The sequence below is a fragment of the Mauremys mutica genome, chromosome 9 (assembly GCF_020497125.1).
Source record: "Mauremys mutica isolate MM-2020 ecotype Southern chromosome 9, ASM2049712v1, whole genome shotgun sequence".
Classification (NCBI taxonomy): Eukaryota; Metazoa; Chordata; order Testudines; family Geoemydidae; genus Mauremys; species Mauremys mutica.
The window spans coordinates 14,233,226-14,258,709 of record NC_059080.1 but is presented as its reverse complement, the minus strand read 5'-3'; the positions used below and the strand labels follow the sequence as shown (position 1 = coordinate 14,258,709).

Sequence of the window (25,484 nt, the reverse complement as noted above, 5' to 3'; positions counted from 1 at the left end):
ATTCCAATCCTACTGAAATCAATGCGTTCTGCTGTTGACTTCAGTGGGACCAGGAGACAGCCCTAAAACACCTAATAATGGGGGAGATTTGCAAAGACACCAAGGGGAGTGATTTTTTTTCCCGATGGCAGTTGGGTTGCTTATCTCCTCTTGGTGTCTTTGAAAATCCTTTCCAATAATGCTTAATGCTGGGTCATCGCTGTTCTCCCTCACTAGTTCTACTAGCATTAACTAAACCTCTGTATTTTCATTACCTGGGTTAAGCAGAATGTTTCCCCCCAAATAAAACAGGAAATATACAAATCATGGGCCTGACCCAGCCGCTATTAATCCACATATGGAACTTCCTGAAGTATCTGAGAATTCTACATGAGGAACAGCTGCAGGGTTACCTGATGTCTGGCCCTCGGTGATTAGTTTTAGTATGTAGCTTGGTTACATTAAACCATACACTGTACCAACAATACATTTAAAGCAGCAGTTTTCAAACTATTTGAGCTGAGTGCCCCACTCCTTTGAGTTACAATTTTTGGTTGCAACTCCCAATACCTGCTCCTCCCACCTCTGGGTTTTCAGGGTGGTGGAAGACGTGTGCCTGGTCTCTGGGGACAGAGCCAGTGCTATGTGTGGAGGCATTAACGCTGACCCACGGGCTGGGTGGCTCACTGAGGTGATTTGGGGGTGGAGATGGTGTTCCCTCCCTGAGCCTTGCCTTGTGGGGCTGGCCCCAGCCTCACCACTTGCCCCCTCGAATATTCCTCCATGCTGCCCTACGGGGGCATCCCCCACAATTTGAAAACCTCTGATTGAAAGTATGCTAGGTATTCAGATTCTCCAACAAAACTTCTGGTATGGAATGTAGTAATACAGGAGCAAAATGGTTCAATGCACAATAAAATGAATGTCCAAGATTTATGAAATGAGTTACCAATAATATCACAATATTAGTTTTCTTAGAAAAAAATTCAAACAGAAAATTTAAACTTTCTTGGGGGTGGTGGTGGGAAGGTGTTTCATGCTCATCAATGTGATGTCTTTCCTGAAAATATCCATCCTTCAGAAGCATGCGTGGCCTATCACTCACAACCAATGGGGACAGAAATTTTAGTTACAATTTTGAAACAAAATTTTATGTACTCATAACTCAAAAATGAAAAGCAATGCTGGACTAAATAATACATTGACTGTGATGAAGCTTGTAGGTTAAATGGAGATACCAGTCTGAGGTTTGTTTAGGCATTTTCCATGGCCTTTTTTTTCCCCCAGCAAAATATCCAAGTAGTAAAATGTACTTACAACTAAAGTCTTTGATACTGTAAAAGAAAAATGCTGTCATAGTCTGAGCTTTAATTTGTCTAGTCTTTTTCCTTGAACCTTCAAAACGTAAATATTAACTTTTGAAAGTCATTGTTGTATAAACACACAGTGGGTCAAAATGTGATTTCTAATCAGTACAAAAAGACCTTCGGCGACTGACCTTACTTCCGGAGTCCTTGGCTCCACATTCACCCTTATCGTACCACCATTTGTTTTTCAGCTTGTCTAAGATGCCTTGTTCACTGAGTTTCAATACTGCAAGGTTTACAGGAGTTCTTCACGTGGGAAATAACATAAATAACATTATATTATGTTATTTTATGTTATTCAAGCTTTTAACTACTTTAAAACTATACAAAGCGATAAAGCAGGGTTCCTGGCCACAAAGTAATTTATACTGCAGGCAACTGGATCATCCCCTTAAGTTAATACTAGAGCAACACTATATTACCAGGTCCTGCCCATATCGCTTTGAGTAATCGGCACACACTGTTAAATAAAAATAATGGAAATGAAGTAACTCAAATTTTCCCTTTTTTAGTAGAATCATTAGACAGCTCACAGTAGCTTCACAAGTAGTCTGAGAAATTTGAACTTACAAGATATCTTATTGCACTAACAGAGAGTAAGCTAGTATAGGTAAGCGGGGCTTTTCATGTCCTGAACAAATTAACACCAGTGAATAATCAAGGCCACCTGTACAGAAATTAGGTACAATGAACTAAGGCTATAGGAAAAATTCCACATGGATCACAGTGTGAAACCCTCTCAGTTTGCCTGTTCTCCTGCTTGGCATGAAGTTGGGAATGCTCACGGTTTTAGTCTGTGTAACTTGGCTAGGCTTTTCACAAGCAAAGCCCAGCTTGCAACATCAAGATCTCCATGTGCAAAAAGGGAGCGGGTGGGGGAAGCTGAAGCTTGTATGTCACAGCAACGGAGGTGGGGGAATTTTGCTAGATTTCATGGCACCGTCTCTGTGACAACTTCAGAAAATTCCCCCAGTTGGTGGAATATTTTCAGTTTCACCACGACACGTTTCAGCAAACCAAAAAACCTGGAACCTTTCCCTTCCTACACCCAAAACAAAGCAATTGAATGTTCTTGACCTCAACTCACTATGTTTTGAATATTGTAGTTCAGGCTCCTTTCAATATACTTAAAAGGCAATATTTATATAAAATAAATATAGATAATACCATGTTATAGAATGAGTTGTAAGGCATGGAAACAGTGGGCCACATTGTCCACTATAATTGGGGGTGGCTACTGGTGAGGGATTTGTTTTTGCTAACTAGCCTAGACCTTTTCTCCTTGGGCAGGCCCAGAGGCGGCTCTAGAGAGAAAAGGACTGGGCTTGGCCTATCACTTTGTTTCTTAGAATACAGTCCACAAAGGGAAGAACTGGCAAAGTTTAGCTGCAGCACTATGGAGTGCTGTTGGAGGAGGGACCAGGCTAGTTTTCTTCCAGCCCCTAAAAGCCGCTCCCTGTACTGAATGACCAGAACATGGTCTCAGGTTGTCTTGTCTGGGAACAAAAAGGGACCTAAACAGCCTAAGTACAGAGCTCCATCCCCTCCTCTGCAGTTGTACAAGGAGTCTGACTGTGAGCCGGCTGCATCGAACAGAGGCAGTGGGTGGGCCTGGTAAGACATTGGGGTTCTGCTGCCTGATGGGGGAAACTCTGCAGCTTGGCAAAGCTGATGGTTTGTGGGCAGGGGGACGGGTGGAGGTGCCTGGAAGGATGTCTGCCTGGTGCAAGCTGTGGTCGGCTGTGCAGGATGGCAGAGTGCCCTGCCCCTTGATTTTGTGTCAGCACCAGATACCACTGGTGATGCAGATCTTTCCTGCGTAAGGTTACTGGAGACTTGAGTTTGTACATCATGCTCTTGGGCCAGCCATTATATGTGTGTCTTGGGGCGATGGGGAGAAGTTCACGGCCATCAGAACTGGCAGATATGTCAAGCCAAAGAGCCCACAGATCTTCTGAGACCTATGACAGGTTTCAGGGATCCACTGAAGGCCCGGACAATCTTTCTGGATGCCTTGTGCCTCCACACACCCTCTTAGCTTCTCCTGGTCCTCAGGAAACTAGAGGCTCTGGCTGCTAGCCCAAAAGGTTACATCCAAGAAGAGGAACTCTAGTTAAGTAACTATAGGACATTTCCTCCCTGCTACCCCTCACATGGATGCTTCTGTTTCAGAGTAAGACTGTCTGTGCCCTTGGTGTGAGGGGGAGACAAGGTACATTGCTGCCTGAGGCAGGAAAAAGTCCCATTGGCTACTGAGTTTTGGCTGAGCCAGATGAGAGTGGAGTCCTGTGCCCGCTGACATGGGGGAGAGAAGATAGAGTGCTTCAAAGTCGAAGGCTGCAGTGAGCTGCCTTAGTACTAAACAAACTCCCACCCTGGAACTGAGGTAGCCGATCTGATGGTTAGGTCAGAGTAAGGCCTTGTCTACGATAAAAGCTGCATCCGTTAATAAAAATCAGTTTAGTTAAACTGGTGAAAACTCCTGTGTGGACATCCTTAAATTGATTTAAATGTGGCTTATATGGATTTTAGCTTAAGTGTTAATCAGCTAAATCAATTTTAAAAATATGCCTTTAATTAAACCAGAGCAACCTCTAACTGCTGAGACAAAGTCTGGCTTTCCCTACTAAAGAGAGGGTGATCAGGTGCAAAGAAGGCTGCAATAGAACAAGTGGAACAAAATATCAGGAAGTTCTTAAAAAAGTGTCCATATCTGTTGTTAATGTGCAGCTAGTACCCTCAATTCTTGCTGAAATTAGAGGGCCCTCAGAATCTCACAGGATCTGGCCCAGCGATCGGTTAGCTCTGGCCGGTCCAGAAATGTGCTCCATCCATCTCTGATACCAGAACTTGCAAGAGTGTCTTTCATACTACTTGCTTTTAACTAGCTGTGGGGATCTGGACCTAGCTAGGGGCGGGATAGCTCAGTGGTTTGAGCATTGGCCTGCTAAACCCAGGATTGTGAGTTCAATCCTTGAGGAGGCCATTTAGGGATCTGGGGCAAAATCTGTCTGGGGATTGGTCCTCCTCTGAGCAGGGGGTTGGACTAGATGACCTCCTGAGGTCCCTTCCAACCCAGATATTCTATGATTCTATATGTTCAATGGCTGTCCAAAAGATAGAACCGTTCAAATGATTTAGGCTTAGATCCTGCCAGGGCCTTAAGCAAGGGCACGGTGGGAGGAGAAAGGGCAAAAGTAGGGAGGATTGTACTCAAAATGGGGAGAGAGCTGGGGAAGAGGAGGTGGGCCATGGCCCACACTACCTCCAGGAGCAGGACCACAAGAAAAGTGTAGTGGAAACTGTTTTCTCTGAGGCAGAATACCTCTGGATGCTCCCTCAGCAGCAATGCAGCTCCACTCTGGCCTGCGCCTAAGTAGCGTGATTGAGCCGTTCATCCCAAAATGAGACTGTCCTCCCACCCCCCCACCCATGGTTCAGATTAATTTAAATCAGGAGTTCTCAAAGCTGGTCCGCTGCTTGTTCAGGGAAAGTCCCTGGTGGGCTGGGCCAGTTAGGTTGCCTGCCATGTCCGCAGGTTCGGCTGATCGCGGCTCCCACTTGCCGCAGTTTGCCGCTCCAGGCCAATGGGGGCAGCGGGAAGCTTCCTGGAGCGGCAAACCGCAGCCAGTGGGAGCCACGATTGGCCAGACCTGCGGACATGGCAGGCAAACAAACTGGCCAGGCCCACCAGCGGCTTTCCCTGAACAAGTGGCGGACCGGCTTTGAAAATCACTGTTCTAAATAAATATATATCCCATCAATATATACTCTGTCAAGTGCTTACAAATCTAGATTCAAATAGGGTTTTTTTAAAAAAGGAGAAAAATAAATATGCTTCAAAACTTCCAGAACACAAGCACCACCAAAGCTGTAATCTGCATGCCCAGCTACTGCATTTCACAAGGTTGGTGTGGGTGCTAAAAACTAACATGAAGCAATTTAAAAATAAAAAATCTTAGTACCATGATGTGCCCTGAGGCTGTGCAAATTCCCAGATAGACGAGCAAAATGTCATGTCAGTAAGTGCCAGCCCAGTCCCATACTGCCCTCAACTGATGCACTGAGCTACCCTTAATAACAGTGGATCTGGGGCAGTATATCCTCCTATGATCTTCCCTAGCTGGCCAGACAGAGACAGCACAGCTCCTGCCGTGCTGATGGTATCCTGCACATCACTAGGCTTGATGTCTTCTGATATTTTCTTTGTAAAAATTCCTATTTAGAATTCACTGTAATCTAATTAACTATCAGTCCAGGAAGCTTATATTTTCTCTGCTGGAGACAAGTGCTGCATTGCGGTGACGAGCCCCAAGACTGATGACATGTTTGCTACCTCAGCCTTGGCAGAGCAATTATGGAGCCCCCTCAACCAGCATCTGCTGGAATTAAAAAGTCAGACATATCACGGCTACCTTTTCGCTGCACTGTATGTGTAGCATTTCACAATGTCATGTGATCTTGCGCATGAATCCAGAGTGAACAAGGAAGCAGAAGCCACTGACAAACAGTGCAAATAACCCATGTCCTAGGAAGGATGGCTACATACGTAGCATATTCAAAGGGCTATAAATTCCTGCCCTGCATAAATGGTTTTTGCATAGTTTGAATGAGTCAGGTCTCATCCTAGCCAGCCCTCCTGCAATGATTATGTATTTGCATCTTCAGATCACATGGACTTGAGACACAATGTAGAATAAACGACAACAAGCTATGCATTTGTTAGGCTAATGCATAGCATGACACTAAAAGCTGAATGCCTTTATCCACCTGTGGCCAGGCCTAGTACAAACCCCGTAGTGGGTTATAGCTCAGGAGCTGAGCGCTCTAAACTGAAGTTACATTTACAAAGAAAAACCTAATTTATGCAACATATTTTTCCACTCTGAAAAATAAGCGTGCAGTCAAGAATAAACGACCACAATAGGGAAAAGGTTATAAACACCTTTTCTGCCATCCTGCATATAATTATTGAGAAATTATTTTTCCACCCATTCCAAACACTCTCTTAATTTGCATGTCTTTATAGAATCCACACAGAGTACAAAGAATTTGCATATCATCCAATACATTACAGATTAGCTTTCATAACTTTATACAGAATTGGGAAATGAGGACAGCTTAACATGCAAATTAGGGTTTCTTAATTTTTTTTTAAAGCCAATGTTACATTTAATTATGCACATCCAAGTTCCCAAAAAAGTAAACTAAAATTATCTGAACTAAACAGATGGGCAGTTGCCTGAATCATGGTTTTCTATATAGCTTTTCATGGTCCTTTTCATTATATGCTCCATTTAAATAACACTGCTTGTAGGAATTGAAGCTGAGCAACAATTTTGGTTTCCTTTTTTCCTGACCCCCTCCCCTCCTAGTTTAAAAAAACATGAATGTGTGTGTGTGTGTGTGTGTGTGTGTGTGTGTGTGTGTGTGTGTGTGTGTGTGAGAGAGAGAGAGGGAGAGAGAGAGAGAGAGAGAGAGAGATCTCCTAGTCACTATTTGGTATGTTCATCAGTGCTGCTTTTTTTTTTCTTGTACAGTTTATCCATAGTCATGAAATCCCAAATTCTGTTTGCCTGGGCATTGTAGATAATGCCACTAGCGTTGTAGATAATTTCTGTGTCTCATAGATGCCATGAGATGGGGAGATCATGTAATATGCTGCATAAGGAAGGGGATTTGTTGAAAAATTCCAAATAAAGTAGTTTTGAGGGACAGCAGAATTGCCATGAGCTTTTGTCTTTGCCAGGGTTTGCACTTTCTCCCCTTACCCTCATCTTTGACATTTGCCCATGCATAGGCCTGGGTGCCTTAAGTTTCACAGTTTTTCTAGCACTGGTTGGTTTAATAGCAAGTTCCTTATTTAGTGAGGTGGCACTACCAATGTGACACAGTGTGTTTCATGTTTTATCATAGTCCTCAACTACAATTCTGTCTGCTTCTGAGAAATTAATCCAGAGATCTTGTTCCCACTTTCCTATTTTCCCACTCCCTCATGCAGTACAGCGTTAAGAAGTATGTCCCTTCTGGCTGTGAGAGGCTAGTTCTGCCCACTGTTTCTGCAGGGGTAGCTCCAGTAGGCCCCAGTCTTGCAAACAGTTAAACACGAGTTGCTTTATATGGGTGAATTGAGCTCTGCAGGTCTAGAGACTTACTGGGTCTCTCTCTATTTATGGGTTGCCAAGTTAGAAATTTGAAAGTGGGATCTGCTTTGTTGGTAAACTCTAGCATGACTGTTACCTTCCAAAAATTGCTTGCCTCTGAATAGCTGTCTAGCTTCTTTCATTCTAAATAATTAGAATTTAGGCACAGTCCAAGCGGGTCTGTGGAGATACACAGGGATCTTGATTTTCCATTTTTTTTTAGTAGACATCAGCTGTGCAATGAATGCAAAGGGCTGCATTTTGAATGTAAGTCCCAGTCTGCTCAGATTAGGATTGGGGTACCCAACATTCCTGGTGCCATAGAAGGCAAATTATGTACGAGTACCAGTTTCTGACTCTCCCAAAGGCTCCGGGTGCTCTATGCCCACATGGTACGCTCCCTGGTAATTTAGGATGAAAGGGCAAATCATATTTGTTTTGGTTTTTAGTTTTTTTTGAAGACATGCACATTTGTGAAGGCAGCAATGTAGTTAAATATAAGAACAGATGCAAGGGAATCCAGGCAGAAACTTAGGCACTTATGAGACTTTGAGAGTGGAAATTTAGGTTCCTACAGGGCTAGACGGCAGCTGTGCCAGGGTCTGAGGATTTCAGTGGTGCCTAAACGTGGGACTTTGCCACTTAAAGTGGCAGTTAGGCACCTAAAGTGACTCATGCATGCAGTCTGTACCAGGGCTTGGAAATTAACCAACTTCCCCTGACTCTTAATCCAGGGATTTACCACAAGACTACTCTTCTTTTTAAGAGTGTACAGTCAGTTGGCTTGCAGTCTGGGATTTATTATTGCTAAACTGGAGGATGATTTGTTCTATGCTTTATATATGATTGTTTTAAACCATCATTTTTTTGCTTAGTTATGCTTTCCAATTGCTTTTTAATTAAGTTATTGTTACCTTTCTTTCTCAGAGCTATATGGAGTCTTTTTGTACTTTTCTTGGTAGTTTTGGCTATTTTCCCTCTACTGACTTTAACTTCTGATAAGATCATTTTAACTTTTGCTTATGCAGTTTCCAGGCTAGCTTTTGATCAGTTTTGTTGTTCTTATCAAAGCACAATAATCGGAGGCTTGTGCTTTGTGTCCCAGAGAGCCTTAAATTTGATACCGAGTATCCTTGTTGAATGTAGTCCTTTATGGCATTCTTGATCTTGATGATTACTTCAGAGAGGTGCAGCGAAAGTCTCTTTGCTGACCATAATTGTCTTTTATTTTTATCTGGATTTAATAGTAGGTGCATCTTAACAAGACTTTGATTAGACAGCACTATATGTCCCATTGCACAGTTCAAACCAAACTCAGTTACTATTTTGTTCCATAAAATAAGGTATCAAGCCTGGAGTAAGATTTGTATCTAAGGGAATGATATGAATAGTCTAATACTGAGTGATACCATCTCTTTGTCAATTAACCCACTGGCTGTTTTAAGTTTGTTTAATATGGTTTTGTTGTTAAGACTGGTGACTGTCTTTTCTCATATTCATCACTGTTTTTAAATCTTCTCCAAAGATTACTCTACTCTTAGAAATGAAGGGCCGCTTTGGGAGAGTTTCCATTATTTTAGAAGCCTTCACATTTATAATGGAAATGTCAGCATTCCCATTTTGGCTTCCATTTCCCACTAGAAAACACCCTTCAGCATTTTCAGTTCTTTTCCCACATGCAGTGTGCACCACACTTATTTTTATGAGAGGAAAAACCCTCTGCTTGGCCGTTGTGCTGCGTCAAAGGAGCATGAAAAAAAATCTCCTTTTTAGTCTTCAAAAACTGAAAAAAAGTTCACTACACTTAATCAGATTGTTGGCCAAGATTTTCAGCTGAATTTGGGTGCCCAGTTTGAGATGCAGGATTTTCAGAAAAAGCTGAGCAGCCATCCTTTGAAAATCAGGACCTGTTACGGTGTCTCAAGTCGGGCACCCAAAACCACTTTTGAAAACCTTGACCACTAATCCCTCTAATGTTTAAGGTTATAAATCTGTAAGGGGTTTCCATTGTAACATTGGGTAAAGTGGAGCTTGTCTGAAATATAATACTGATTCTCTGTTTAATACGTCCTCCTGTTTTCATGCAAAGGCTTATCCTTTGGAACGCACAACTACCCCACATGAAGGCTTCCCTCTGCTTTCTGTTGGAGCTTTGCTATCTCATTGTTATCTGCATATTTTCCATCCATGCCATTAATATGTTTAACATTTAACATAAGAAGAAACGACACTGTCAACTCACTCTTATGTCCATCATCTCTGTGAAACTTTAAACCTTTTGGAGGGACTCCTTCCTTCAGCAGGCACTTGCTTCTCTCCTGATTAGCTAAATTACAGCTTCCTATTAGTCACTTCTCACAGTTTTCTTAGGTAACACAATCTGTTCCTTTATGATCATCCTGATGCGGCCAGGATGATTCCAGAAGGAAAGGGAAGAAAATTAATTGTCCAAAGAAATTGTTAACCGTGTGTCAGGTTAATCACAAAAAGAAAAGCTTGCCTTGAAACCAGACAATTCCAGTCATGTTAACCCCAAACATTAAAAAAACATGAGTCAGCCCCACCACAATCAGATTATTGGCTTCCAAACCATAAGGGTTTTGGTTTTTGTTCCATGTAAATTGGAAGTCCTTTTCATTTGCCTTCTGCTGTTTGAATGTTTTAGAGTTTATTTTCAAGCTTTCATCTGCAACCACAAAAATAAAGATGAGATTTTCATGAAGTAACAGGACTCCAGAAGCTGGGGCTTTAAGACTCCCAATAAAATCACAAGAACTAGTGATTCCTTTTCTTTTTTTTTTTTTGAGTTAATGGGGATTCAGTGTTGCACGCAGTGTACTTAACTGACTGAATCCTGACAGCATCTTGCAGAGTCTTAGGTCAGTTCCTGGAAGAAATGCTATTAATATTTTTTTTTAAATGTCCAGTTCGCAGAGCTCACCAAAGAATTTGCATTTTCCACTAAGCATTCTGGTTACAGTACTGTTCTGTGAAGCCCTAGTCTATTCAGCTGTTCCTTGTACATAGATCATGAGGGTCTTCTATTCACATGTATAGGTATATAACAATAATATGCCTGGTAGTTCTCGTAAATCATTGTAAGAATCCTTCTGCCCCTCAGAGGGAGGCTTCTTTATCTGCATTCTACAAGACTTCAGTTGTTATTGCTCTTTGCTCCTCTGCTGCGAAGCAGTTCAATCTCTGGATACAGCTAGAGTTGAAGGAACTGCAAGGGTCAGCGTTGCATGGAATTGTCTTTTGTTTGGAGGAAGGTGGTGATATTTCACTCCTCTTTTTGTGACATGGCCCAGCCAAGTTTGCTACTAACACTCCATAGGAATGGTCAGCCACCCTGAGGTGGGACCAGGTCTTCAGCAGCCACATGTGCTGCTTTTCATTGCTCTGTTTTGGAGCAGCTGCCACATGTGCTGCTGATTCTTTCGCATGATGAGGCTGTATGAAGATTTTTTAAAACGCTGGGCAGTAATGCATGTTTGTGCTATCACCAAAAATGTTCACTGGAACATACAGAGGTGACCATTATGGTCGGCACTTCTGATTGTGCCAAAGGATTAGCTTCAAAAAGACGACGTCCTAAGCTAGCCAGTGATGAAATGCAGAGGGGAGGGTGCTCAGATCCTTAAAGGTATATAGGTGCCTAACTCTTATTGATCTGGGTGCTAGGTTCTTGACTGACATTTCAGAGAGAGGCGTGTATCTCCACTCAGGAGTCTTAGCCTTCAGCACTTTCTTATGAAAAAAGCAGAAGAGCAAGACCCCCGATTCTAGCCAATAGCCCAGTGGTTAGGGTACTTGCCTGGGATGTGGGAGATCTGTTCTCAGATCCCTCCTCTGGCTGATTTGGAGCAGAGACTTGAACCCAGGTCTTCCCCCTTCCAGGTGAGTGCCCTCGCCACTAGGTTATTGGGTATCGTAGGGCGGAGAATCTCTCTTGGTGGAGGTGTTCCACTTTATATAAATAATTACCTAGTCATTGGGCCTGGAAGAGTGAGAGTGGCTCTCTAGCCCAGTGTTTAGGGAACTCACCCGGATGTCCCTGCTCCCAGGGGCGGCTCCAGGCCCCAGCACGCCAAGCGCGTGCTTGGGGTGGCAAGCTGCGGGGGGCGCTCTGCCGGTCGCCGGGAGGGCGGCAGGCACGGTGCCTTTGGCGGCTTGCCTGCAGTGGGTCCGCTGGTCCCGCAGCTCCGGTGGATCTCCCGCAGGCGTGCCTGCGGAGGGTCCGCTGGTGGAGGGCCTGCTCCACCGAAGCCGCGGGACCAGCGGACCCTCCACAGGCACGTCTGCAGGAGGTCCACCGGAGCCGTGGGACCGGTGAGCGGCAGAGCGCCCCCTGCGGCGTGCCGCCATGCTTGGGGCGGCGAAATGTCTAGAGCCGCCCCTGCCTGCTCCAATAAATTATTTATAAAAAGTGAACAGTTTCAACAGGAGAGACGCCCACCCCAGAATACCCAGTAGGCTCAGGCATTCCCCTGGGAGATAGGAGAGCTGGTCCAAGTCAGGCTGAGGGGGGAGTCAAACCTGCATCTCTCACATCACACATCTCTGCCGGCCAAGCTCCCAGATTCCCAACCTGCTCGCCCCTGGCTGTCTTTTGTGTGGGTTAGGTGTGTTCAGTCAGAGTACAACTACCGGATTTGGCTACACAGGGAAGAGAGGTGGGGGAACTGCCTTGTTTTGAGAATCCTGCCAGGGCTTAGGTGTGAGCTAGGGCTCCAAGTGGCATCAGGACTTAGGTAGCTTTGTGTATGCCAACCGGCAAAACCTGAGGTGCCTATAGATATTTAGGCACCCACAGGGCTAGGCGGCAGCTGAGCGATGGTTTTGTGAATGTCGGCGGTGGCTAAGCCCCTTTGTGAATCTAGCCCTAAGTGACTTACGAGCACAAGTCGTTTAGGCACACCATAAAGATTACAGGGTGGGATTTTCAAATGCTGTCAACTGAAAGTAATTGATGTTACTGTGGCATTTGTGCTACACTATGTTAATTATAGGCAATACCGTAGTAATGTTTATTGCTTGCAAAGCAAATAAAGATTTCACTGGCAACTGCTGTAGCTTTGGGTAATTCATGCCCTGTTCCTTACTCTAATGGATGCAATATAAATGTTACACCAAATTTTGTTCATTGTTCGGGATAGCAAATGTACAATGCAGATAGCAAATTGTTACCCACAAACTAAATGAAATACCGTAAATAATGCTGAGCAATCGTTCGGAAAAGGGAATTGAAAAGAAATGACTTCACAATTAAGACTCACTACAGTACTAATTATTTCCATATCTTGGCATCTGACCAGCGCAATCATAATAGAATAAATCAGGGTTGGAAGGGACCTCAGGAGGTCATCTAGTCCAACCCCCCGCTTAAAGCAGGACCAATCCCCAACTAAATCATCCCAGCCAGGACTTCGTCAAGCCTGACCTTGAAAACCTCTAAGAAAGGAGATTCCACCACCTCCCTAGGTAACCCATTCCAGTGCTTTACCACCCTCCTAGTGAAAAAGTTTTTCCTAATATTCAACTAAACCTCCCCCACTACAACTTGAGACCATTACTCCTTGTTCTGTTATCTGCTACCACTGAGAACAGCGGTACATATAGCTAGATGGCTATATATATATATATATATAACAGTGGTAACATATAGCTAGATGGACAAAAGACTGATGACAAACCTCTTCAAAACTGGACTAAATGAGTGCTGATTTGGTAGCTTTTACTGATTGGGGCTTGCACACTTTGAACCAAAACATTTCTTCTATTCATAATCAAAGGGCATATTATCATTTGCTGATGCCAGTTTAGAGACAGATGCAGCACTGCACTTTGTCAGAATAGTTCTGCCACTATCCACAAGCTCTACGTCCAAATATCTCTTAAACCCCAAAAAACTTCAGGCAAGACAAATATAACAACAGCAAGAAATGATGCTTCACACAAATCTCCTGTCGTGGCCTTGAAAACTTCCTTTCTGAAATCATTCGCACTGCGAGAGGCAGAGAATAGTAACAGAGAGAAAGAGGAATTACAGGAGAGTATAGATCACTTCTTCAAATGTTGGGGTATGACTGAGTATTGTAGAAATGTCAGCCAGATTTGTGGAGGAGTGGCTGTCAACGTGAACATGATATGATTGACATAATTTTTTAGGAGCTAGCCCCACTCGCCACCTCTCTGTGTGAGGAGGATGTTACGGTTCCTACTTATCTTGTTGAATCGTCCAAATAGCTGACTACTTACTGGAAAAGTCAGACTGAGGATGGGTGACTTTTGTGGGAGGAGAAAGGTAAATAAAAATGGAAGTGTGTCATGAAGAGAGGCTGAGGAGCAGTGATATGTGGCTTTGAAGAACTGGGGAAGGAGAAAATGTGAGAGGACCAGATACGACATCAAATAAAATTCTTATAATTAAAACATTGGCTCAGTTGTTGAGGGGAGAACTAATGTATCTTCTCTCCTGATGCACCAAACAGTATGGAAAAGTTTTGTTTCCCCTCGGTGGTTTGGGGAAGGATGCCACCATCTCAGTGTTTGGGAACCGGTGTGCTCAATTGCTAAACAGATTGGCCTCAGAAGGTCTGAGAAGAGAACATATCAAGAGCTAAAACGGTATTCCAATCTCCTTGATCTGTTGCCTTACACATAGCAGTGCTCATATTACAAATACAGCCCTCTAGCTGGATCCAGTGCATAGAGGTATTTCTTGTTGTTTTTCAACTGGTCTGCCACAGAAAAACTGTTCTTGCCCATCTGTGTTCTGCCTGGCATGGCTGGAAACGATGCCTTCTCTCAGACACTGAGAAAGGGAGCGGTATCAGTGATAGATCTCATGAATTGGCTTGCAAATCTATCTCATAAAGCAGATTGAAGTCTGCCCCAAACATAGGTGCCTCTCTCCAACATTAGCATGTTTCTTTGCAAACAACTCTGACGCACAGGACATAACTCCATCATATACTTATTTCAATAATCTCCATAATGTGAAATGCTAAATATTCACTGGTACATTCCAGCTTTCCTACAATATAACATTACATGCCAATCAAGTATATGATCAGAGCCTATGGAAACACATAGTTGCATCACCAGAAATGTGGCATTTACAAAAGAGCTGTTAGCAGTGGCGTACATACCTATATAGCTATAGGACAAATCCATGGGCTAGGCAAATATACTGAGCCAGATTCATTGATGGACTCCAGCTGCTTTGCACTTCACTATAATAGAAAGCAGCTGTTACTCTGGTTTAAATAGCTGGTTAAACCAGGTTTGAGTGATTTGTGTCATCAGAGCAACATAAAGCAGCTGGAGACTACTGGGCACTCTGGCCACTGTAGGTTAAACAAAGTTTTCACCAAAAGAAAACCAACAAGATTTATAAGGAAACATCCTCATTGCCAAAAGTAATCTGAAGGCAGTACATTATCAAGCAATAGACAGTACAATCAAGGGCCATATCCTGCTCTCAATATGCCTTAAAATCAGGATATAAAAAAATGTTTAGAGCACTTTTGCACTTTCACGTTGTCAGACATGGATTTCTCTCTCCTGTGTTCTTCATGACCCAAAGTCATGCTTGTTTGCTTTAGCGCCACCAAAACCAGTCACATCAACACAGCCCCCGCTTCAACAAACAAAGATCTGCAGTTTGTCAAATTTACAACATTTCCTGCTCTGTTGTAAAGTTAAAAAGAGAAGTAGATGTTAACTGTAACCAGGCCTTCCAAGGTATGTCTACACAGCAAAGAAAAACCCACGGCTCACCCATGCCAGGCGACTTGGGCTCATGGCTCAGGCTGCGGCAGGGCTGTTCCATTGCTGTGTAGACTTCTGGGCTTGGGCTGGAGCCCGAGCTCTGGGACCCTCTGGGTAGGAGGGTCTGCGTCTGGAAGTCTACACAGCAATGAAACAGTCCCACCCGCCGAGCCCCATGAGCCCAAGTCAGGTGGCACAGGCCAGCCATGGGGTTTTCTCTGTTGTGTAGACATACCTTCAATCTGTACACTGTAATTTGTTTTTCCTGACCCATCAAAACAATGCCCCTAAAAAGCCTGAGTGCATGGCAGCCAAGGAAATGTAAGAGCGTTTGTATTAATCAATATTGAATGCTCTGTTTAGCTTGACAGGACACCATACCAATCTAACTGAACGACCATCCTGATGTCTTTTTAAAACACAGAGATAAAAATATTTCTGTAAGAGAGACCAAAATCAACATTAGTCTCTGGAGGGCATTACTGGAAGTTAAAGACCAGTCTAAATGAAATAAGGCACTTTAAGCCCCTCCCAGCCTGTAAATCCCGATCTGGTCTATAACTATTAAATAGACTCTCTGTCGGATCTTGTAATTGAAATAACTTCTGACTACATACAAACCTTTAAGGGCGACTGTATTATCCAACTCTTCTAGCCTTTCCTAGCGCAGAACTTTCACATTCTATTGCGGGATACAGCCCATCATAACATATCAGTCTATCTAAGTTTGCTGCATAAATACATAATAAGTATACAGCCACGTGAATTAAATGGGTTATACATCATGGCCTACCTGTATTATCACCCAGTAGGTGATATTAAAAACTCAACATGTGCCACCTTGCAGTGACAGCAGTACCACAGTATTTGTTGCTCTCTATATAGGAAGACATTGTAGTGACTCTAGGCACCTGCAACAATGAATGCTGAGTTTCTAATGGGCCCTGTAAAGGATAACAATCATACATGGGTAATATATGCAGACCTTCCTCTGGGATAGGATTCATATTGATTTGTACGTGCAGAATACAACATGATGGAAACTGACACATTCTCAATATATAAGCAAGGACTGTCTTTTTGTTCCGTGCTTACATAGCACATAGCACAATAGGGGTTCTAGTCCATGACTGGGGAATCCAGATGCCTACCTAGTACAAAATAATATGATCACTTGTTATCAGTTAGGCCTTGTTACCATCAGTTATAAACAAGCATATTTAATTTTCATTTCAAAATCATAAGGAATTCCTTTAAAGAATTGGTGCTCTGTTAAAACTTTGTTACTATTTCCAATCTTGGGTCCACTTTTATTTCTAACCTAGTTTAATAATCAATTACATATCTACAATGTTCAATATTTCAGATTGAAAAGGCTAGAATGAAGGATCCTCAGTATTAAATCCTTCAGTAGACACTGTTTTCAAACAGTATATCCAGAAATTCTCTTTACACGTGTTGTTCAGGCCTTGACACTTATTCAGTGAGGAATATTTTCTTATCTGATACACTGCTGATGCTGTTGTGCCTGGCCTCTGGCTGATCAACTTTTCCATTAATGATAGGTTACTTGTAATTTCTAAACTTTTTATGGAGGTCACTGTATGTTTTTCCCACATACTATTTCTTACCTTCTGCATGTTGATGTGATGAAATAAACAATTATTTGTGAGTGTGCATATTGGCAATCACTTTGTGCTGTCATTTTTGCCTGTAACCAATCTAGTGAATGCAGAAGGTGGATGCAGATGTTGTTTTGTTCTGTCATGTTTGCCTGTAGTGCAGCTGGTGAATATGGAAGTTGGATGCAGATGTTGACAAAAGCTGCATCTCTTTAAATGACAACAGTGCACTCCTATACTAGGTTTTAATTCTGCTTTGACAATGAGTGTCTGTAAAGCAGTAGCTTTGCAGTAGGCAGTCATTGGCGGTTTTGGTATGGCCTTTTGTAATGTATCTAAACTCGCAATCAGGGGTAAGTTTCCTTCATTATTTTGGTGTAGTTAAAAGCTGCAGGCTTGGGCTTCACAACAAAAGGAATCCTGTCACAAATTTCATTAATATTTTTTTCTGTAATTAGTGCTCTCCTTGGTAGTACAAAAGACTTTTTTGTTTTGTTGTCATGAGGCATGTAAGTGCATCTCTGTTATGTTGTCAGTAGGTTTCCTCGCTGCTGCAGCTGGATTTAATTTTTAAAATCAGGCTGTAAATAATGCTCTGTTTAGTGTAATGTGGATTTGGTCTAATACATCTTTGTGTATACATTCTATACACACACAACAATATAAGATGGTAACACATCTGTCTCTATGGAGGTGTGTATATATCTATCTATATTTTTTTCTACTTCCTTGTGTTAATCCCATCAAATAGGGTCCACTGTAGGAATCTTCTTCTTCCAAAGTGCTCTGTTCAATGACATATCTTCTATCGTACCTTATGCTAACATGTCTTCCTTTATGACTTCCCACCACTTCTTGGGTTGGCCTCTCTGTCCTTTTCCTTTAATCTTGATCTGTTCGACTCTTTTACTCACATAGTTGTCAAGACCGCACTTTACATGGCCAGACCATCTGAGCCTGCACGTATTATTTTGAGCATGTCTCTAACATACACATTCCTAAGATGGTCTTTCCTGATTCACCACTCATCTCTCTCAACATTTTCATTTTGGTGGAATATATCATTTACTCATGTTTCTTCTTTGGTGCCCAACATTTAGAGCCATATGTTAAACCTGGACGAACCATTTTATAGATTTTCCCTTTTAATTTTGCTTGTATCTTCCCGTCACACACTACACCACTTATTTCTCTCCATTTGAACCAGGTGTTTATCATCCTAGCTCTAATTCATCCTCCATTTCCCAGATTCTGGAACGCAGATACTTGAAACTTTGCATTTTCCCTACTGTCTGCCCATCTAGTTTCAAGGATAATTCCTCTGCTTATTTTGAGCCCATGTCTCTCCAATGCAGCTCTCCATTTATCAAGATCCTCTTTTATACTGTCTTTCTTCTCACTGCATGGAATGATATTACCTGCAAACAGCATGCACCGTGGTGCCTCCTTCTGTATGTTCCCTGTGAGGGTCTTCAAGCCAAGGATAAACAAGAAAGGGCTCAGTGCTGATTCCTGACGTACTCCCACCTTTACTTGTTTCACTACTAAAAGGTCGGATTATTGACGCTGCCCCTATATACGTGACTTGAACATTCTGGTACCATTTTTTCACCCATAGACCACCAGATGACTTCTCTTGGAACTCAGCCTTTTCCAGATCAATGAACAGCAAGTGAATATTTTTCCTTTTCTCTCTATTTTTTCTCAGCTGTCTCAATGCAGAAACAGCATCTATTGTCAACCTTCCTGGCATGAAGCCATATTGATTTGCACTAATATCTGCTTCACTTCTTAGTCTCTTATTGATGACTCTCTGCCACAGTTTCTTTTGTATGACTTATCAGCTTTATACCTCTATAATCTGTGCAGTTGTCAGCATCACTTTTCCCCTTGTATATCGGCACCAAGATACTTTTCCTCTCTGCATTTGAGATCTTTTCCCATCTCATGATTGAATTGAACAGGGATGTCAGCAGATGGGTACCTTCTTTACAAATATTTTCCATGCCTCAGCAGGGATTTTGTCTGGACGTAGGGCCTTATTAGTTATTTCTGTGATAGTATTTGCCATGTCATCTGGTCTGATCGGCTCCGCTACACTAAAGTTCATCAATTTGAAGTTGCATTGCTGTCTTGGGTTTTCTTCATTTAAAAGCTGTTCAAAATACCTTTTCCCATTGATTCTTCATGCTACTATCATCAGACAACACTGTATTAGTTTAATCTTGGACGAACCTCACTTCCTTTATATTTTTGGTATTTCTGTTCCTTTCCTTTCCCAGTCTATGTACACTTTCCCCTCTCTCCTTTGTTTGTTCCAAGTCTTCACTTTCGCTTTTGTAGCTACATTCCTGGTCAATTTCTTTACATCTGTGTATTCTTCCAGATCTCATTTATTCCTACTCCTTTGCCAGAATTTAAACTTTTTTCTTTCATCATGCCTTGTACTTCTTCTTCACTCCAGGTTTCTTGCTGAATACTCACAAACTTGTTTTGCACTCTCCAATATATTTGTGGCCATAACCCCCCTCACATTTATCCACTCCTTCTGTGTGTGGTGTCTAAGAAGTCAGTTATGGAGAAGATGAGGTAACGTCCTCCTTAGCCTTACCGTGTAGTTTTTGTCATCGTATCTTTGATTTTTCTCTGTACCTTTGTTCTAAGAGAAATATTTAGGTGGTCTATATTGATTAGTAAGACTCTCTCCTGCAATTGCCTCACAGTCTTTTATATCTTTTATTTTCTGCTACGAAACAAGCAAGTAATCAATTTGGCTTCTAGTCCTTCCATTCTTGTAAATAATAAGATGTTCATATCTTTGTGTAAAGAATGGGTTGGATTCTACTAGGTCATGAGCTTGTGTCATCTGGAATATGTTTTCTTTTGTCATATAATTTTCAATAGCCCTGCCATATGCCTCCTTCCCATCCCAACAAGGTTTGTCTCAGCTTGGGGTGTGTGTGTGTATATTGGGTTGTGCGTGTATATATCATATGTATTATATATACAAACATGCACACATACTTTTCCATAGAGCCAGATGTGTGACCATCTGATGCTGCAGGCTTCTCTCTCTCTTCCCTTATGGAAGTTTGCAGTCTGTGTCTGATGCCAGCATCAGGCTCTATGAAAGTTTATTTATGTTTCATTAATGTAGCTCAAACACATTAAACTACACGAGCAGGATCATAATTTAATATAAGTGCAAAGTGCTAATGCAATAATGCATGCATATTGGATTAGGAAGTGAAAGCTGTTACAAGTCATTTTAGTTCATTTGTAACAATGCCTGAGACTGAGATACTGATGTGGCAAGAACAACTGAAAGAGAGATTTGGGGATTAGTGAAATTTCCCAAATCTCACCCCAGGAATGCTGTGGAGAAGCAGTACAAGGAAGGCTGGAAGCTTGATGCTACAATCCTTTCCTAGGACACCTTATACAGCAACATGGTTGCTTTGTATGGGGATTGCCACACCACCATCCCTTGACCTTTTCTAACCTACATTGATGTAGCTATGAATGGACATGTGCAAGAGCCTTCACTTACCTTCTACGTTGGCCAGCATCCTCATTCTCTCTCTCTCTCTCTCTCTTGCTTTTATATACATCTTCCTTTCCACCTTCAGATTTTTTTTCCCTTGTAAAGGCTTCATTGGAGGCTCCTACTTTCTGGATCATCTACAGGCTTCAGTTTGCTGCTGCCTCCTTTGAGGGCTTGCTCAGGTCATTCTGGGATAGCTTGCTTGGCTATATAAAGCCAGAGCTTCCCAAAAACTTTATTACAGCAGTAGACAAGGACAGAGACACATCACCGAGAACCTACCTGAATGCATGTAAGCATCTGCCTGCAGTATGAACTTCTAATGCTGACACCTTAGGGTTGCTTTGAAGCACAAAAAATAAGTGTTTCTTTAAAAAATGCATTTTTTCCTGAGTTTTTTCTCTTTCCTTTTAAATGAAACTAGCTGTCTTAGATAAAAATATCCAAGCTTTGTGTCTCCCATCCTTCACCACCAAAAAAACCCAATACGATATTCTGTACAACCAAGGACATGGATTCAGTTGCCTGGATTTCATTGTCATTTAATGAAATCCCTTTAGAAACTGTGAATTCTAGTAGTCTTCCTTCAGTCTTATTGCTCCTTCTCATCCCATCCCAAGAAGGTTTGTCTCAGCTTGGCCCTTAGTGACAGATATTGCTGTGTGAATTCAGAGTGAATCACTTCTTCAAAACATTTAGTCCTTTTTATTTTTCTATGCCCATAATTATCCATGGATGGGCTTTGATTTTTGCTAATATTTTGTCATTCAAAACTGTTTGACAAGACCTTCATGGCCATAATTTTAAGAGGGGCTCATGACCCACAAGTGAGATCAGACTTTCCAAAGTGCTCAGCACTCTGCTACACTCATTGTGCTCCGTGGAGGCTCATGGGTGCTGCGTTGTTTTGGAAATATGGCCCCAATTTTGGCTCCTGAGTCATTCTGAAAGTCTGGCCCTGTGTGACCAGATATAGGTTGTTTGTGAAATACTTGCTATTTACTAGTTGTGGTGTGTGATTAGTCACTGAAGGTCACAAGGCATTTTTTTGTGTTCCCTGGTGGGATGATTGAAACTCTTATAACCAGGGGTAGAGAAATCCAAAGGGATTCCAAGGTGGCTAGGTGAGACTTTCTGGAATAAACTTTTGTGTAAATACATTTATGCAAATATACACCAGACTTTCACTTTCTTCAAACATTTTTTGAGGAAAACTAAACCCTTACAAATATTCGTGGAAGATAAATACAAAGATCCACAAACTGTTGTCAGCATGAATTGGTGAAAAGATGTTCACAAACTTTTTTCAGCTTTCTCTTAGCCTTAATGACAGGACATGGGGTCCTGCTTACTGACAATATTCTGCCACATTTACCTTTGAGTAGAGAGGTTTACACACAGTAATCTACTACTCAGTAAGGGTGGCAGGCTTGAGCACTTGGGTACGTCTACACAGCAATTAAATACATGCGGCTGGCCCGGCTCAGCTCACTTGGGCTGTGGGGCTGTAGAATTGCTGCGTAGATGTTCGGACTTGGGCTGGAGCCTGAGCTCTGAGACCCCCTGAGGGGGAGGATCTCAGAGCCTAGGCTCCAGCACAAACATCTACAGTGCAATTTATAGCCCTGCAGCCTGAGCCCAAGTCAGCTGACTCGGGACAGCCACGGCTGTGCTGCCGGTCTTTTATTCCAGTGTAGGCGTACTGTTTCTGGAGGGAGTGTCCAATAGCTGTTTTCCAATCTGTGTAACACATTTTATAGAAACTCTCTCACTGATTTCCTAAATTATGATCCTTATATAACAGAACCTCGCCAGGCTGCATTTTATAAATCTCACACAAACTAAAGCAGGCTCTCCGTGCTCTGTGATAATATAAGTGGAGGAATGCTGTAATGAAGCTTCATATTACAAAAGACTTAATTATTGTTACAAAATATGCTACAGCGTTATTTAATAGTATGCTGTGAAAAGTATTTGTCAAATAAATGAACAAAGTCAATTTTCGATGCCATCCTTTTAAAATGTTATTCTGCTTACTAATTTGCAAAATGCAATATTTTTCAATTGCTCTCCTAGTCGTGAGTGTGAATTCGCACAGTGCTGTTATGATTGGCTCTGTTCTGCCATTTTACTTCCTTTCGAACTCACAGCCCATGCTTATAGCATCCACTGGATGAGCAAGTCACTGCATGTTGATGAACACTATTTTCATGGAAATTGCATGAATGAGTTGTGTTGCATGTTTTTTTTTAAAGATAATATTTGAAAAGTGAGTCTTATGCAAAGCATAAGAAGTTTTCCAATGGGGTTCTTAAGATAGCAAATCACATCTAAAATGATTCATAACAGATTTCTTCTAAAAATACATCCGTATTAAAAATGAATAACATGGTAGGCTGTAAATTTACACAAGCAAACTGATACAGAGAAACAGGGGGAACAAATTCATTCTGCTTAAGGCCAACTTCTGCTCTCAGATGTGCATGAATATGTCTCACTGAAGACAATATGTGCTGCATGGATCCAAGGACAGAATTTAGCTCAGGCGTGCTGGAACAATTTTTATAGTGGAGGTGCTGAGAGCCATTGAACTAAGCTGTAAACCTGTATATAATGGAAACCACTTCAAGCCAGGTGGTGTGGCAGCACCCCTAGTTCCAGCACCTATGGCTAGAACCCTACAAATTAAATTTTATGATTAACAAAAAGGCTGGGAAATTAAATACCAGGGCATTTTGTGTTCTTTCAATGTCTTTTTTTTAAAAAAAAAAAAAACCATTGTTGATAAAGAGATTCAGTCAAATAATTATCAAGGACTCTGTATATTTGGAATCCACTTCAAGACTAAACACACACAATTTACTTTTACGTTAGCCGTCATTAAATGCTACCATCAAGGTAAGGGAAGCCCAGAAATGAATCAACCCCAGAATTACTGAACTATATCTTAATAGAAAATTCTTCTCATACAACTAACTAATTAAACTTATCCATTCATCCTGCTATCTTTGTTTATATATTGTCTTGCACATTTCTGGTTAAATCCCTGCTCGCTCAGGTTTGAGTGGACATGCTTGTATAATAAAATAACTGGGCCTAAAACTGACAATATTCAGCAACAAATTTCCTGGCATATGCTTTTCTAAGTACTACTACAGATTCTCAAACAATTAAGAAGTCAGCTCACTCAAATAAGAGTATCTGGATACAATAACTGTACAATTTTGCCAAGAATCTCTGTGGGTGCAATTAATTGTTTTGCATTTAAGAAAGATAAGCGAATGAATTATGATATGCATGTCAGCGGTGTTTAAATAAGCATATGCACACTATCGTACAGAAATCACAGATGGATATGCCAAGACCTCCCTTTAGTCTCATGGAATAAATAGTCTCTGCTGGAATTTGATAAGTACCTTTCCCAGTGAAATACTGGCAGCCTCCAAGACTTTGTGGACCAGATCTTTAGCTGATGTTAATTATTGTAGCTGGTGTTAACTGACTTCAGTGGCGGTATGGAGATTTATACCAGCTAGGATCTGGCTCTCTATAATTATTTCACAATAGAAATTCAATCTTTTCAGTTTTAAAATAAAAGGGGAACATCTATTTTTGGATGTAACAATGATAAACCTTATAATACCAATTTGTTTAGTGGAATCTAATAGAAGGAAAATCTCCATGACAAGTCAATTTGAAATGTTTTTTTTTTCAGTTGTGAGACTTAAAATCCTTGTAAAATCATAGGATTTATTAGTCATTGGGGTTCCTTTAGTTTCAGAATGTAACTGTCTGATGGCATACATACAGTATCAAGAGGAGGCATGATTAAAACTCAGAGCCATCTGACCTTAAAGTACACTTGACAAACTAAGGGGAGGAAGACAAGCAGCTACGGAACCAATTTTTCTATGTGAATAGGTTCTTTGTAGTCCAGTAATGGGCAACAGCGTGCACAGAGACAAGCAAATGAGTCACATACTCACCCCATATCTTGAGCACAAACAGAATATCAGGGAGTCAGAGGAGCTCAGTCTAAGACCACGGCACCATCAATCTGTAATGATTCAAGCCTATATACAGTACACTCCCCGCCTCCCCCCCACACACACTAAAATACCAGCAGGAAGTATCTGATTACAAACTCAGGACACCTATTCCCCAAAACTTGGGCCTCTACCCGGTAAGCTAACAGAGCTGTTCCATTAGCTTAGCTAGTAGAAAAAGCTGTCACGAGTGAGTAAGCTCCATCATATTGCACCATAAGTCAATGACACATGCATAGCTCATTCCTTGATACACCTTGCATCTCTTCCTTGTTGCGATAGCTTCTATCTTTCCCCAAATATTTCCTCCTTTAAAGGAAAAACAAAACAGTTTTGAAAAGGCTGTTTATCTTCGCCTCTTGACATTTAAAAAAAAATAAAAATAAACCAATGTTCATATTTTATGCATTAAAACTAGAGATGAGCCTGAACCAAAAATCTGGATCCAAACTGCTTCAACTTTCGTGAATGTTTGGATCCAAATCCAGGTTTCAGTCTGGCTCCCTAGTCCTATCTTGGGCTGAAGTAAAATCGTGGATCAGAACACGCCTAGATTTTGAAGAAGTCTGGATCCAAATCTGGATTTGAACTTGGGTTGGGCTCACCTTTCATTAAAATGTACATCCTCGTATCCAGCTCTCTGAGTTGCACTATTGGAATAGGGAAAGTCAATTACAATAATAATACACTGCTCTTCAATAGTGTATTTCATTTGAAGATCTCAGTGCGCTGCACAAACAGTGCAATGTTAGGAATAAAAGGGTTGTAATCCGTCTTAAATTAGATCACAAGACTTCACTGCAGCCCTTACCATGTACAGTGTGAAATCCATGCTAAAGCCAAGCAATAATCAATGAACAACATAGCGGGCCAAATTCATTCCTGGTGTAACTCCACTGGATTGTGTAGAGTTACACCAGGAATGAATTTCAGCCTCCTGTGTTTGTGTTTCATACCAATCAATCAAAAGAAAAAAAACAGCATGTAACTATTTTTAACACTTGCAT

At 41.7% G+C, this 25,484-nt stretch overlaps 1 protein-coding gene across 5 annotated transcripts in view; it reads right to left on the bottom strand.

Moving 5' to 3' along the window:
• The window catches only part of GRIA3 (glutamate ionotropic receptor AMPA type subunit 3), a 225,126-nt gene that overhangs the window by 5,197 nt on the left and 194,445 nt on the right, over positions 1-25,484 (bottom strand). For 3 of the 5 annotated variants that reach the window (XM_045030430.1, XM_045030431.1, XR_006582224.1), the window contains one exon: positions 1,478-1,592. The exons of the other annotated variants lie outside the window; for them this stretch is intronic. In XM_045030430.1, the coding sequence (XP_044886365.1) occupies positions 1,478-1,592 (115 nt within the window). The remainder of the gene's footprint in view (positions 1-1,477; positions 1,593-25,484) is intronic. 5 annotated transcript variants of the gene reach the window in all.